The sequence below is a fragment of the Oncorhynchus masou genome, chromosome 9 (assembly GCF_036934945.1).
Source record: "Oncorhynchus masou masou isolate Uvic2021 chromosome 9, UVic_Omas_1.1, whole genome shotgun sequence".
NCBI classification, from domain to species: Eukaryota; Metazoa; Chordata; class Actinopteri; order Salmoniformes; family Salmonidae; genus Oncorhynchus; species Oncorhynchus masou.
Window position 1 is genome coordinate 52,652,369 of NC_088220.1, and position 15,104 is coordinate 52,667,472.

Below are 15,104 nucleotides of genomic sequence, written 5' to 3' on the forward strand. Positions count from 1 at the left end.
CTGCCTATTGCTGAATGTTTTACTGACTGTGCATTATGTGTATTTTGACTGTTGTTTGTACGATATTGTTTTACCTACTTGTGTTATATGTGCTGCGCCCGCTCCCTGACAGGTCGTCATTGTAAATAAGAATTTGTTCTTAATTGACAAACCTGTAAAAAATAAATGTAGTCGGGTATAGTTGCCGAAATCAGTGGCCTTCAGGCCTAAAGCACATCATATTTTGGATTTATGGGCCATCAAATAGACCACAAGTTAGATAATCCATGGGTTGTATTAATTAATACAATGTATACTGTTATTATTATTATCTCATATCCTATCAAAAATAAAGGAATGTTTGACCTTATCAACATGGACACCCTCATCTGACACGTTGCTACGTAATTTATATAAACGTCATATCCGGCTAATGGGGTCAGTTTTGTTTCCCCGGATCCGCCATTTCATTTTTTGAAGTTACTTGTGGCAAGTTACAAGGTTTTATTCAAAATTATACTGTTTTACAACTGGGTTGGGTAAGTTATAATCGACATATCATTTCAATCAGGCGATCAGACACGTTTTGTACGAGGACCGGCTTGTGGATTTTAAATTGATGCGCATAAGCAAGTTGCGAATGTCGCCTATTTTCCAAACGTGTTCTCCGCGCTAAAGTTTTTGTATGAGTTGAATGCTGTTTGAGGATAAGGGGAGGCAAAGGGAAGGCCCGTGAAGCCTCGACTTTGGAGTGGGAGTCATGGCCGGAAATTTTGACGCAGAGGACCGTGCAAGTTGGTACTGGGGTAGATTAAGTAGACAGGAGGCAGTTTCACTTTTACAAGGACAGAGACACGGAGTGTTTTTGGTGAGAGACTCAATTACAAGTCCAGGCGACTACGTGCTGTCAGTTTCAGAGAATTCCAAAGTCTCGCATTACATAATCAACAGCATCAGCAACAACCGGCAGTCTGGCGCAGGTAAGAGACATGTTTTGGGGCTGCAGAATAAAGCAGCCCTCAGGGTATCCGCATGCAACCCAATGATAAAAGTTGAATCCAGCAAGACACTCTACGTTGATTTGGCTTTATTTGGAACATAACTTTAGATTAACTTCCTACACCTAAACCTACACGTGAATCAACCGAACAGTGACGTTTGGATTAACCAGACGTCAAATATCTAGTCGACTGCCTTTTATGGGCCATAAATGTGGTAATTCAATGGCAATGAATAAGGCCTAATACCTTTGGCCAGTGAAATGGTTTCTGTTCTTTCCTTTTCGACTCATCCCTCTTTCCCCACCCTCCTCTCCCAGGCCAGGCGCCTCCACAGTTCCGCATAGGGGACCAGGAGTTTGACGCCCTCCACTCCCTGCTGGAGTTCTACAAGATCCACTACCTGGACACCACCACTCTGATAGAGCCCATCAACAAGGCCAAACACTCTGTCTTGGCCAGTGCAAGTGCTGGCGGCCCGCCGCAGCGGCTGGAGGACGAGTTTGTCCGTGCCGTCTTTGATTTCCCAGGCAACGACGATGAGGACCTTCCTTTCAGAAAGGGCGACATCCTGCGGGTTCTGGAGAAGCCTGAGGAGCAGTGGTGGAATGCTCAGAATTTAGAGGGGCGTGCCGGGATGATACCTGTGCCCTACGTGGAGAAGTACCGACCGGCCTCTCCCACCTCGGGGGGCCCTGGAGCAGGGGGTCCCGGTGGGGTGTGCTCTGTAGATGGCTCCGGTGTTCAGGGCCCTCCTCTGCTAGACCCGAGCCAGTACGCCCAGCCCACACCTCTGCCCAACCTGCAGAACGGACCCGTCTTTGCCAGGGCCATCCAGAAGAGGGTGCCCAATGCCTACGACAAGACCGCCCTTGCCTTAGAGGTACCTACCTAGCTGTGCTCTCGTCTCCTCTTTCCCTTTTTTCATCATCCCTCTGTCAGATTCTTTGATCCTCTTCATTTTGTCATGGATTTTCCTTTGTCCACAGCCTTCAGTGCAATGAGGCTAATCATTATTGGTATTGTAAAACAGATTTCCTTTGGCATTATGTCAAGATTGAGGCCAGGGAATCAAATCACTTTTTTTTATTATGCTTTCTGTAAAGTCATAATCTAGAGAAGTCCCTAGGTTCCCTCCCAGTAGGTCATTCCAAGTTATGTCTTCCATTTCCGTTCACTGCTGGAAGGAATGAAGGCGTTGGTATGTGGCCTCTGTGACTCGTTGCCTGTGACTTCCTCCTCAGCTTCTTAACCAGTTGCATGCCCCTCCGTTTCCCAGTTTCTAGGCTTGTTAAAACAAGCTAGTCTGGTTCATGTCCATTAGTCACCAAACAGAAGAAGACAGACTAAAACCGGGAGGGACTTTCAATGCTTGTTTTATTTTTCCATTGTAAAACGTTTTGCTACGGGCGTGCCCTAATGAATACGAACCAGTCTATGGGGAGTGGTGGTCAGTCAGTGAAATCAATAGCCAACTGCTCTGAAGTTCATTAGAGAAAGCTGCCAGAGGCTCCCTCCCTGGCTGTCTTAACTAACTGTCCGGAAGGGGAAAGAGGGCTTCCAAAGTGGAGATCGTTGTGGGAAGGAAATACTTTGTGTAGAGGAACATTTCCTTTAATTTCTCTAATGACATTACTCTGAGCCAGAGCGGCCTCTGGGCGACAAGCCAGCAGTCTCAGCTGCTCCCGTCTCTTCTCTTTTTTACCTGCTTGGAGTGAGGGAAGAAGGGACAGTGAAACAGATGCATGATGTTCACTTTCTGTCTTGACGGAATCAGCTACCGGGTGGAAGTAGTCTGACATTACCTTTTGTATTTCAAAAGACAGAGGCAAAGACTTTTTTGCCAAACTTTTATATACTTTTGGGTCCCAGAGAGTTTAGATTTTCTATTCACCCGAGAGTCCGTCAGCACTGCGCTCCGATAATCACCAACAGGATATTTACCCTCCATGAAGGTGTTTGCCAGTGGTATGACTCAGGAGGTATATAGGTTTAATGATTAGCCCCCCGCACACACTTCCTGGTCAGATCTTAGTCGATGAGAGTACTTCACTCTCTTTAGAAGAATGTAATGAAGAGGCCAACAGGGTGAACCAGCAAATGGACCTCTGCAGTACTGGTTTGTGTTTGCGAGGCAAAATGAACTGCTGCTATAGCCATTTGTGAAACTTTGTATCTTGCTGCAACTACTGCAACAAGGTCATTACAGGGTGAACACGGTGTTCGTTGGGCACCAAGCGGACTGAAACGGCGAGCGTCTCCCTGGACTCGTCTAGTCAGAAAGGCCCATTTTTGTGTTCCATTGAAAATAGTTTTGAAGTGTTTTCCCGTTGCGTGCCGTAATGAACATGACCCAGGTCTGTGTTTGACGAGTCCTTCTCCTCCAACAGGTGGGCGACATGGTGAAGGTGACAAAGATCAACGTGAACGGCCAGTGGGAGGGCGAATGCAAGGGCAAGCGCGGCCACTTCCCCTTCACCCACGTTAAGCTGCTGGACCATAATAACCCCGAGGACGAGGTGAGCTGAGAGTGGACACTGGGCTCCTTGGGCTCCTCCCATCCCTTACCCTGCCCTTAAATACACACACTTACTCCCTCTCCTGCCACCATCGCCCCTGTGCCAATCAGCAGCCTCCTCATGGCCACTTCCTGTTCCTCAGTTGGTCCCGTTAAGATAATCATTACGCTGTGTCATCTTCACTCACAATACCAGTATTTATACCACTTCAGCACCATGGCCAGCTCTATCAAAACACCCACATATACCCCTTCTAAAGAAAGACTCAGGCCTTGTCTGATGGGGATGAGGACAGTGACTATGTGTTACCAAGAGGAAGAGGGGGAGTGTGTGGACAGCTATTCAGGGAGAGGGAAAGCAAATGCTCTCTTGGACTGGAATCGTACACACAGAGACCCACAGAGAAACACTTTCTCTGACTGTCAAGGAGAGCCGTTAGGTTAACACTACATTGTACCCAAAACTATCATCCTCGCTACAAATCCACGACCAAGTAACTAGTAGTCTTATGTAAGAAAGAAAAAAGAACATATCATTATTAAATTGTTGATGACCATTACATGCTAAAATTGTGTTTGTTTTTTTTTTTCCTGCGTTTTTCTGAGAAGTAACATTGCCAGTCCACCACTATTGCAGAGATCTCATCAAATGTGTCAGCTATGTTGTCTGCTTATGGTATTGTCAGGCGCTAAATCTCTTGTTATTTGTTTCTGTCCTACATTGCTTTTTTTTCTTTTAAAGTCTTTGTCTGCTCCGAATCACTGAAACAACATTTTTTTTTAATGTATATATATTTTTTTACACTTTTCACCTTGTTCTTAACAGTGGAGATGCCTTTTTGTGTATGATCAGCCAGGGTCACGCATATGTTCTGCCATGCCATATAATACCATAACCAAAGATAGACTGTTAAAACAACATTTTCATATGAGTTAATGCTCAATATTAGTATGACTTGGCTTTCTCCTTGCAAGATTCAAACTGATTACAGTAGCATCTACTTGTCCTCCTGTACACGTTGGTTCTGAGGTCAAGGCAGGTCATTGACACGGACTGTTCTCACTTTTCTGTTCTAGATTCCAGTCATCCACTATATTTTGAGGATTGATGTCTGTCCGTATTGATTAGCGTAATAGAGCGAGCAAAAAAACACTTAATTTGCGTGTATCCACAAACCACCATACTATTGTTAAGATTGTCAACTTTTGAGTAGGTGTTCTCTGTTGATAAGAGATCACAGTTAATTCCACCTGTTGACACATGACAATCTTTCTGTCTCTATTATGTAGAAATAGGACAACGTTTGCACCCTGGCACAGCATCACAAATGTTAGATGTAAAGGAGTTTACTGTGCACGGCAGATGAGTATCTCTGGTCCACTATGAATTAAACCTATATCTGACCGTTCTTACACTTTGCACCCCACTGAATGTGCCCCTGACATTCACTTGGATAACTTCACCTCCTAGAGTGCTTTGAGAAGTGGATGACCTTGTCCTCTGTAGAACTGGCCACTAGGGTGCACTGCAACAGCATTAGGCAGAGAGGTTCTGGGAGAACCTAAGTGCTTGCCTGCCTCTTTGAGCCTTAGCCTGTGTTGATCAATACAGTAGTCTGTGTTGAGGTTGCTATAGGTGAAATGTGTTTTTTTTTTTCAGAATGCACTTCAAGCTATTTTTTAAAATATTTTTTTACAATTTCTTATCAAGTCTGACCCCTCCCTTTTCTTGCCTTTATTGTCCCAATATGTAATTTCTGCTGTGTTCATTGTCTGTGGCTTTAAAAAATATATAATGAAGGTAATTTAGCCCCCCAAAAAGCAGCTGTGAAAAATCTAAAAGCATTATCAGGGTGTGAAGTGTAGAGAAATGATTATGGTAATACGAGTTAAACTCCAATGATGTAGTACCTCGTCAAAAATACACTGGGTGCTGGCCTTAGATGCAGGTTCTGGGTAGTTGATGTTGCAAAGTTCAGATGAATAGAATATATAACCTTTTAACGATTGGATTGTCCGCAAACAAAAGGGGTTTTCCCATTGCCCACAAACTTGTACCATTTCTCTGTGTAATTGTTGTTTTGCCAATTAATGCCACAATCTATGTTTATGGGCAGGGTTGGGTAGGTTACTTTCAAGATGTTACTAGTTACCTGTCATCTATGTTTATGGGCAGGGTTGGGTAGGTTACTTTCTAGATGTTACTAGTTACCTGTCAAATTGTAGTCAGTAATATCTTTTGGATGACTCAAACTCAGTAACATGATCTGATTACTTTCAGTTACTTTTTGAGTACTTTTCCATTTATAAGCATTAGAAGCAGATAGAAAGGAACCATCGAATGCATTTGGTGTGTCGTCATAATGGTCTCTGACTTGTGGTCAAACTCACTCAGGTGGAACAACCGTAAACTTGCGCCTTTTTTCAATGCTGATTTTAATGTCATTGAGAAGACAAAGGTGTCATGTTTTTTTCGCCAACACCCTTTCTGAATTTCAAAGTAATCCAAGTTTTTCAAGACTATTTGTAAGATGGTTACAATATTTTTGCTGGTAATGTAAGTGATTACAGTTAGTTCCTTTTGTAATCAGCTACTCCAGTATTAACATTTGTTCAATCATGTCTGCGTTTTCCATTCATTTTCTCAGTGCATGCCTGTTGCTTATGTAATCTGCTCTTATTTTAATGCCTATAAATATTCTAAAGTATTGTATTTTTGTAACCCTGTGTAAGTCATTACCTTTCATAATGGGGCTTGGTTGGCAACCGCGAATGGAAATTGTAATATCAAAATGTGCCATTGTATTATAACACTATATTCTTTTAAGACAATTGAAATGACCTTTTTTATTTTCTGTAGCATGTAATGTGTTAAGATATACATAGTAAATAAAGTCAAAGGATTGGCAAATGAAAATACTGTACCCTAGCAATCTTGTTGATTTGTCATAAATTGATGAGATCAAACTGCACTGCCTTTTTCATAATTTGGCTCACTTGTCATGCATAACATACTTACAAGAAGCCAGTTGCCCTACTCGTGTGTTTTTGTATATAAATATCCAGACAGCTGATGATTATTATTATTATCATTACAGGCCTTTCTACTAAAACTTGGTCCCAGACTTGTTAAAGATGTCACAGCCAGCCTGTTTCACGTGTTTTTTTTATTTAACCTTTTATTTAACTAGGCAAGTCAGTTAAGAATAAAATCTTATTTACAATGACGTCCTACCAAAAGGCCTCCTGTGGGGACAGTGGCCTGGGATTAAGAAATATAGGACAAAACACATCACAACGAGTCAACAAACACTACATATAAAGAGAGACCTAAGGCGACAACAAAGCAAGGCAGCAACACATGACGACAAAGCATGGTAGCAACACAACAACATGGTAGCAGCACAAAGCACGGTACAAACATTATTGGGCACAACCAACAGCACAAAGGTCAAGAAGGTAGAGACAACAATACATCACACAAAGCAGCCACAACTGTCAGTAAGAGTGTCCATGATTGAGTCTTTGAAGAGATTGAGAAACTGTCCAGTTTGAGTGTTTTTGTTGCAGCGAACTGAAAAAAGGAGCGACCCAGGGATGTGTGTGCTTTGGGGACCTTTAACAGAATGGGACTGGCAGAACGGGTGTTTGTTGAGGATGAGGGCTGCAGTAGGCATCTCAGATAGGAGGGGAGTGAGGCCTAAGACAGTTGGATAAATAAGCATCAACCAGTGTGTCTTGCAACGGGTATACAGAGATGACCAGTTTACAGAGGAGAATAGAGTGCAGTGATGTATCCTATAAGGAGCAATGGTGGCAAATCTGATGACGGAATGGTAAAGAACATCTAGCCGCTCGAGAGCACCCTTACCTGCTGATCTATAAATTATGATTCTGTAATATAGCATGGGTAGGATGGTCATCTGAATCAGGGTTAGTTTGGCAGCTGGGGTGAAAGAGGAGAGATTACAATAGAGGAAACCAAGTCTAGATTTAACCTTAGCCTGCAGCTTTGATATGTGCTGAGAGAAGGACAGTGCACTGTCTAGCCATACTCCCAAGTACTTGTATGAGGTGACTACCTCAAGCTCTAAACCCTCAGAGGTAGTAAAGAGGGGCATTCTTCTTACCAAACCACATGACCTTTGTTTTGGAGGTGTTTAGAACCAGGTTAAATGGTAGAGAAAGCTTTTTGGACACTAAGAAAGGTTTGTAGAGCATTTAACTCAACATCCAGGGAAGGGTCAGCTGAGTATAAGACTATCATCTGCCTATAAATGGATGAGTGAGTTCCTGCTGCCTGAGCTATGTTGATATAAATTGAGAAGAACTTGGTTCTATGATTGAGCCTAGGTGTATTCCCTTGGTGACAGGCAGTGGCTGAGGCAGCAGATTTGCTGACTTTATTTATACACTGCACTCTTTGAGAGGTAGTTAGCAAACCTGGCCAAAGACCCCTCAGAGACACCAATACTCCTTCGCTGGCACACAAGAATGGAATGGTCTACCGTATCAAAAGCTTTGGCCAAGTCAATAAAAATAGCAGCACAATATTGCTTAGAATCCAGGGCAATTGTGACATCATTGAGGACCTTTAAGGTTGCAGTGACACATCCATAACCTGAGCAGAAACCAGATTGCATACCCGAGAGAATACTATAGACATCAAGAAAGTCAGTCAGTTGATTATTGACATGTTTTTCCAACACTTTTGATTAACGGGGCAAAATAGAAATAGCCATATAACAGTTAGGATCAGCTTGATCTCCCCATTTAAATAAAGGACGAACTGTGGCTGCCTCCCAAGCAATGGGAACCTCCCCAGAAAGGAGTGACAGGTTAAAAAGGTTGGAGATAAACTTGGCAATGATAGGGGCAGCAACCTTAAAGAAGCAATGGTCTAAACCATCTGACCCAGATGTTTTTTAAAGAAGTTTAAGGGGCTCCTTTAGCGCTTCGGACTCAGTGATTGCCTGCAGGGAGTAACTTTGTAGCGGGGCAGGGGAAAAAGAGGGAGAAGCATTGGGGATAGTCGCATTAGAAGGGGTGGAAGATGAGGAAATGTTGGACGGGCAAAGAGGCAGAGTCAAATAGGAATCCTGACTTAATGCAGTGGTGATTAAAGAGCTCAGCCATGTACTTCTTGTCAGTAACAACCACATCATCAACATTAATAGACATGGGCAGCTGTGAGGAGGAGAGTTTATTCTCCGGGTCTTTAACTGTTTTCCAGAACTTCTTGGGGTTAGACCCACAGAGAGAGAGAAAGACCTGCACCTTAAAGTAACTAACTTTGGCCTTCCGGATAGCCTGAGTGCACTTATTTCTCATTTGCCTGAACGATAGCCAGTCAGCTTGAGTATGCGTGTGCCGAGCCTTTCGCCAAATGCAATTCTTGAGGTGGAGTAACTCTTGTAAGATCACTGTCAAACCAGGGGCTGAACCTGTTTGTAATTCTAATTGTCTTCATGGGGGCGTGTTTGTTAACAATACCACTGTAAATACCAAATAAGAATCAAGCTGATTCCATACCATTTTACAGATGTTCTTGATAAGAATATTGAGAAAGCCTTATCAGCTTACATTTTGTGTGTGTGTGATAATGCTCACCATGATAATAATAATGTGGGTGTAAATGTTTGGAATCCCGAGACACTGGTTGCCATGCCGTGCAAGAATGGGAGGGGGTTTTATGAGGAAGGGGTGATCCTCAGTGGGGGGTGATAGGTTCCCGGATTGAGATTTTCGCCATTTTTTTTTACTCCAGTACAACCGGTGGGGTGGAAACGCCACTGATCTATCCGTTGATTTCACAGGACCCGCCGACAGATTGACCTAGTAGCAGCAACTGTCGAGCATTTTTATCAATTTGTCAGTTTAAACTAAACTTCGCCACTCGCAACAAAATGGGCGACCGGGACGATTTAGTATATCAGGCAAAACTCGCCGAGCAGGCGGAAAGATATGACGGTAAGAAATACAATTGTATTATTCGATGGAGGGATATGTTTGCCGTTGTCTCCCCCCAGCTAGCTAACGGTAGTAGCTTCCAACATAGCTAACACTTGCACTCACCCTCCTCCCTCTTGCAGGGGCGAGGATGGTGATGTCAGTGCGCTAACGTTAGCTAGCTAGTTAGCCTGAGCTAACTCATTGGCTTAACTAGGGAGCCGTGTTACTAGCATTAATTAGCCAATACGATAGCTACTCAACTGTCCAGATTTGTTCAAAGATATGGATAATTGAAAGAGAATACAAAATGGCGGATTATCGATGGTGCGAGAGCTAGGTAGCTAGTAAGCAAGTGGGGGGGGGGGGGTAGCTAGCTAACTAGCGCGTTAGCAAACTAACGTTAGCTGTGCTACAGGACCTATGTGGGGATTACTTTTCCCGAACAATTCAGCCAATTTAAGTTTATGCTACATTACTAGTTATAATATAACATGAGATCACTATGTACATCTGTTGGCCAGCCAAATTCCCACGTTTGCGAACATTCTCGTGGTCCAACGTTATAGCCTGCTATCTGGGTGTGACGTATCGACGGCTGACCTTAAATAAAACCGACGCCCCAATGATAAGCAATTTTGACGTAGTTCAGTTAGTGAGAGAACATGTCTGTCAATTGGCATGAAGCTGTTTTTAGATGTGTGATTACAAGGCATGATCGTGTCGGACAGATTACGGAACCCTGGCCACATGCAACTTTGATTTGCCCCGAAATAAAAACCAGCTTCATTTCACCCCCAAATCAAACGCGATTCTTCAGACGTGCGGCTTTCATTCTTGACATTGACGTAACTACCGGTTTCTTAAAGGTATGATTATGTACCTTGTCACTGGGTGTATGTTCATGCAAAATGTAAGCCTACATTTTGCAGCAGATGCTGCCTCCCAAGATTGTATTATCCAGAACCTGTGTTCATAAAGCACATCAGAGTAGGCATGCTGAGCTAGGATCAGGTCTCACCTGTCCTTATAATCATATTAATTATGGTCGATTAGGCAAAATTGATTAGCACACCTACTCTGAGATGCTTTGTGAATACAGAAATTATCATCTGTAACTTCAGCATAAGAAATGTCTGTAATGTGAAGTCATCAAATGTTGTCCCCTAGTTTTACATTGGATCTGATCTTTCAGCACCAATTACTTATGACTTTCTCTCTGCTCCCCACAGAAATGGTGGAGTCCATGAAGAGAGTGGCCGGGTTGGATGTGGAACTAACAGTCGAGGAGCGAAACCTACTATCAGTGGCCTACAAAAATGTCATTGGGGCGAGGAGAGCATCATGGAGGATAATCAGCAGTATTGAACAAAGGGAAGAAAACAAGGGCGGAGAAGACAAATTGAAAATGATCCGGGAATACAGGCAAACGGTGAGTAAGCCCAGAAGGATGAGTCATTCTGAGTGCATTAGTGTAGTGCGAGAGAGATCTGACATGATGAGAGAGGCATTTGAGCTGCAGCCCTCTTAAAGCAATATGGGAGCATTTCCACTGGAGAAAATGTTGAACATTATAAAATAATTTAGGCTAATTCACCTGAATGATACCATTTTGTGTATTGCTGCGTGTTGTGCCTAACATTGTGTCAGTGGCTGGTCATTTGTTTAGTTATTTTTTTCTCTCTCCTGCAGGTTGAGAACGAGCTGAAGTCGATCTGTAATGACATTCTTGATGTACTGGACAAGCACCTTATTCCAGCTGCTAACACGGGAGAGTCCAAGGTCTTCTACTACAAAATGTACGAGCCTCGGCTTTTTTTGTTTGGGAATAGATGCTTGATAGATGGTTATTGCAGTTTTTTAAACAACCAGATTAAAACAGTATTCCACAAATCTAATGGCTCAAGAATAAAGCATAGAACAGGGATTGTGGTTCTTCCTGCGAAATCAGGAATTCCTGCTTTTCTAACATTTACTCCATTCGTTGATCATTGAATCGGACCTATCCCCTAGATGCTTTAGGTTGTCACGGCCCTGAGTTGGGAACATAGTTGTTTTTCACATGGACCCATGTTTTCACGGAGCCTTTGTGTCTTTTACACTATGTTGGCCCACTGATTCTTCTCTGTCTTGCTCTTCCCTCAGGAAAGGTGATTACCACAGGTATCTGGCTGAGTTTGCCACCGGGAACGACCGGAAGGAGGCTGCGGAGAACAGTTTGGTCGCCTACAAAGCTGCTAGCGACATCGCCATGATCGAACTGCCACCGACACACCCCATTCGCCTAGGCCTCGCTCTTAACTTCTCCGTATTTTACTATGAAATCCTCAATTCACCCGACCGCGCGTGCAGGCAAGTACCTCGCACCACTCTCCTCGATAGACTTCTAATTTAAGTTTCTAATTAGGCTGTTGATCATGTGTGCTCAAACGATTCAGTAACGTGACTTATTTCCTTGACACGAGTGTGACATAAGACCAGTGTTTTGTACTGCAGGTTGGCGAAGGCTGCGTTCGATGACGCCATCGCAGAGCTGGACACGCTGAGCGAAGAAAGCTACAAGGACTCCACACTAATCATGCAGTTGTTACGTGACAACCTGACACTATGGACTTCAGACATGCAGGGAGATGGTAAGCGTGAGTGAGAGCTCACCCACCTGGATTTTTCCAATGCATGGAGGAAGTTGGTACTGTTATTAATGGGGAAATTGCTGTTTGAGGGGACATGCTCAATTCCTTCATTTCTTCCAGCCTGAGATATATTTACAATATTACATTAGTTTGCCTCTGCTATTTATTTTTTGTATGACCATTACAACGTTTGTGAACGGATGCTATCCTACCAGAAAAGAGTAGCACTGTGTTTCCTATAGGTGTATGCTGTTGGTAATTCGGCTCTTTTCAGAGCTGCTGACGTGGATCATTACACACACTCTTAACGTCTCCATCCGTCTCTAACCCAACCTTCTGCCTTTCAACCTTTCACTTCCTTCTGCATTGCTTAGTGGTCCCCTCTCTGCCCTCTAGAGCTGTAGCTTCTTTAACCTTCATCTTAACGTCCAACTCGTCTCTCCTCTCTCCTTCTATCTGTGTAGAGTCCTAAAGGATCAAAACAGCTGTTCATTTCCCATAATCTGTACTTTGTAAGTGTTTTCTGCCCTTCCCTTGGTTTGAATCGTTTGTTCTGTCCCCCTTCACTACTAACTCACTGCAATGCCGCTCACCCATTTGGTTTGTGTCACCGGGAAAGTTGTATGTTCACACTCTGCGTGTCTTATGAATCTGTCTTTCTACATAGTGATTTTTTTTTTTTAGCCCCGGTGTATCAGTAATGCATTTAGTTTGAAGGTAACCCGGAGCGAAGGTCTTTTTCTTATGATTTCCACATGTCTTGGACATCTGACCGATTTATTGTTTTGTTTTTTATAATGGTGAGCGAGTATCGTCTTTCAGCTGGAACCATTTTTAGGTCCAGTAAAGGACAGCTCTGTAGGTAACACGGTAACTATCTTTCTCTGTGGGGCTGCGAGGTGTCTCACCAAGTTAGAACATGGGTTTGTGTGTAGAGTCTGGCGCTCTGTAGTCGCCTGCCTGATCCGTTGACGTACAGTGCTTGATCTCTGTAGCTATTGTCAGAGCCGTGTATTGTGGAGACTGGAGGACTTAACAGCATGGCACCAATTGTTGAGGCTGTGTGGGATATCCTGTCTGTCTTTGACTGGGTGACACACATCTACATCCAGTCCCATAATCGCTCTGCTCTGTCATTCTGTCTGCCTGGCGTCCTGTAGCATGACACAACTAGACAACTGTCTCACTAACGACGGAATGCCAGTACAATAGAGTGGCTTGTGTTGGAATAGAATACCGGGGTGCAGGTGAGTCTTGGGCAGATCTGTCGAGGGATTTAAAGATTGGATGTCACGGTGTTCGCTAGATGGCTTATAAATCTTGGAATGAGTAGGCTATGGGGAAATTGACAAATCAAACGCTTCTCAATTGTAAACGGAAGTCATCTGTCAGGTTGTCGTCAAGTAGGGCCTATATAGGACGTTTCATTTTATAGCTATTTAATTACTATAAGAGTTGTGTTTATTTGATTGAAGCGCTGCAGTAGTTCTTTTGATATGGCCTACAAGGTTGTAAATGGTGGTTGACGTTTCACTGCATGTGCTAAGATGTTTGACACACTGAATGAAACCACTGCTGGGCTCACTTCGGCCTGTCCACCTGTAACTTTGGAGATTGTAGGTTAAAACTTGCACAGGAGTAATGCAATACTTCCACAGCATCTCAATATGTTTGATGTTTGGCCACTGAGTCTGATCACCGAGACTGAGGATTGTCTCTGGTGTACATAACCTGAAAGCCCAGCCCTCACCGTCCATTTCTCTTGTTTTCAAGCAGGTGAAGAACAGAACAAAGAGGCGCTGCAAGATGTGGAGGATGAGCCCCAGTGAGACATTACAGCCAACCTTAGACCCCACCCCACCCCCACACACAAAAAACTGTGGCCGCCACGCCCAAGTGACAGCGGCTCTCAGCAGCTCTCTGGCCACATGGTCTTAGAAATAATCAGTCATTGTTATTATTTTTGTTTTTGTTTTTTTGCCCTTTAATTCAATTCAAATATAAATACCACTTAATTGAGACAATAAATACAATTTTGGAAAGGCAAAGAGTCCCTGGTTTATTTTATTTTTCTTGGTACACGCGGTTCTGAAAAAAAATCTTTGTTTTCATTATTGTATTGTTTTAATTTTGTTTTGTTTATGCTCTTTCCTCAATATTTTATCAGTTGCTGGATGTATTTTGAGATTTTTTTTTCTTAATGTAATTACAGAAATTAGTTTTTATTACTGATATGTCTATTAGTTGTGGGAGCTGTAATATTTCTGTTAGTGAGAGATGCAAATCATGAATCCTTTTTACGGGCAAGTCTAAACAAAGTCCTCTTTCGTGAACCTAGTTTATCAGAGGAAGTTGGCAAAATTCTTGATATCCACGTGGAGCAAAATGCTTAACTTTTACACCATAGTGATTCTATTGTGATGTTTTGGATTGTATGTTGTGCTAAAATACTGTACTGCGAATACTTGCTGATTTCAGATGAGGGCTGGTAGCCGTAAAAATCCGAGGAAGCGTTGCGTTAAACAGACAGTTCTCGACTGGCTTCTGTTGCAAGATGACAGGTTTCTAAATAGATGATTTCAAGCCTGCATGAGTTCATTAATTTTCTGCCTCTCTCCCCTCCTTTTATATAGCTCAATGTTTTCCTTTTCTTTTAGTTTCATTATGTGTAACTTACAGCTAATTTGTACTACTGGATATCTGACTGGAGCCACAATCTGTATTGTTCTTACTGAAACACAGCATGGAATTAACATTAAACAATCTAAATTAAACATACCGAAATGTCTGGTGTTGATTACATCAAACGATGAATTCATGCTTCTTGAATTATTTGGGGGGGGCTTTTCAAAAAGCATCGGAGTAAACCCATGGTATTGAGTTTATTTTAAAGTTTTTTTAAACGTAGTTAGAAATGACTCACAAAATGGAAGCTTGCCTGTTGGCTGTATGCCCATTTATTTACGGTGGGCCATGTTAAGACCCTGTCATTTGAGAAACACTGGTGGAAGGTTGGAGATAAAGCCC

The 15,104-nt window shown here is 42.9% G+C and overlaps 2 protein-coding genes across 3 annotated transcripts; both read left to right on the top strand.

The window, feature by feature from the left end:
• The first annotated feature begins 429 nt into the window (after window positions 1-429).
• Window positions 430-6,417, top strand: LOC135546183 (adapter molecule crk-like). The gene is made up of 3 exons (XM_064974395.1): window positions 430-959; window positions 1,298-1,860; window positions 3,368-6,417. The coding sequence occupies exons 1-3, from the start codon at window positions 740-742 to the stop codon at window positions 3,503-3,505; spliced, it is 921 nt and encodes a 306-aa protein (XP_064830467.1). The 5' UTR covers window positions 430-739; the 3' UTR covers window positions 3,506-6,417.
• A 2,827-nt stretch (window positions 6,418-9,244) lies between these two features.
• LOC135546184 (14-3-3 protein epsilon-like) lies at window positions 9,245-14,855 on the top strand. 2 transcript variants are annotated; one of them, XM_064974396.1, is made up of 6 exons: window positions 9,245-9,465; window positions 10,677-10,876; window positions 11,137-11,243; window positions 11,590-11,796; window positions 11,941-12,077; window positions 13,851-14,855. In XM_064974396.1, the coding sequence occupies exons 1-6, from the start codon at window positions 9,402-9,404 to the stop codon at window positions 13,904-13,906; spliced, it is 771 nt and encodes a 256-aa protein (XP_064830468.1). In that variant the 5' UTR covers window positions 9,245-9,401; the 3' UTR covers window positions 13,907-14,855. The 2 variants fall into 2 exon arrangements, with proteins under 2 accessions (XP_064830468.1, XP_064830469.1); XM_064974397.1 differs by having other exon boundaries at window positions 13,854-14,855.
• Window positions 14,856-15,104: the final 249 nt, after the last annotated feature.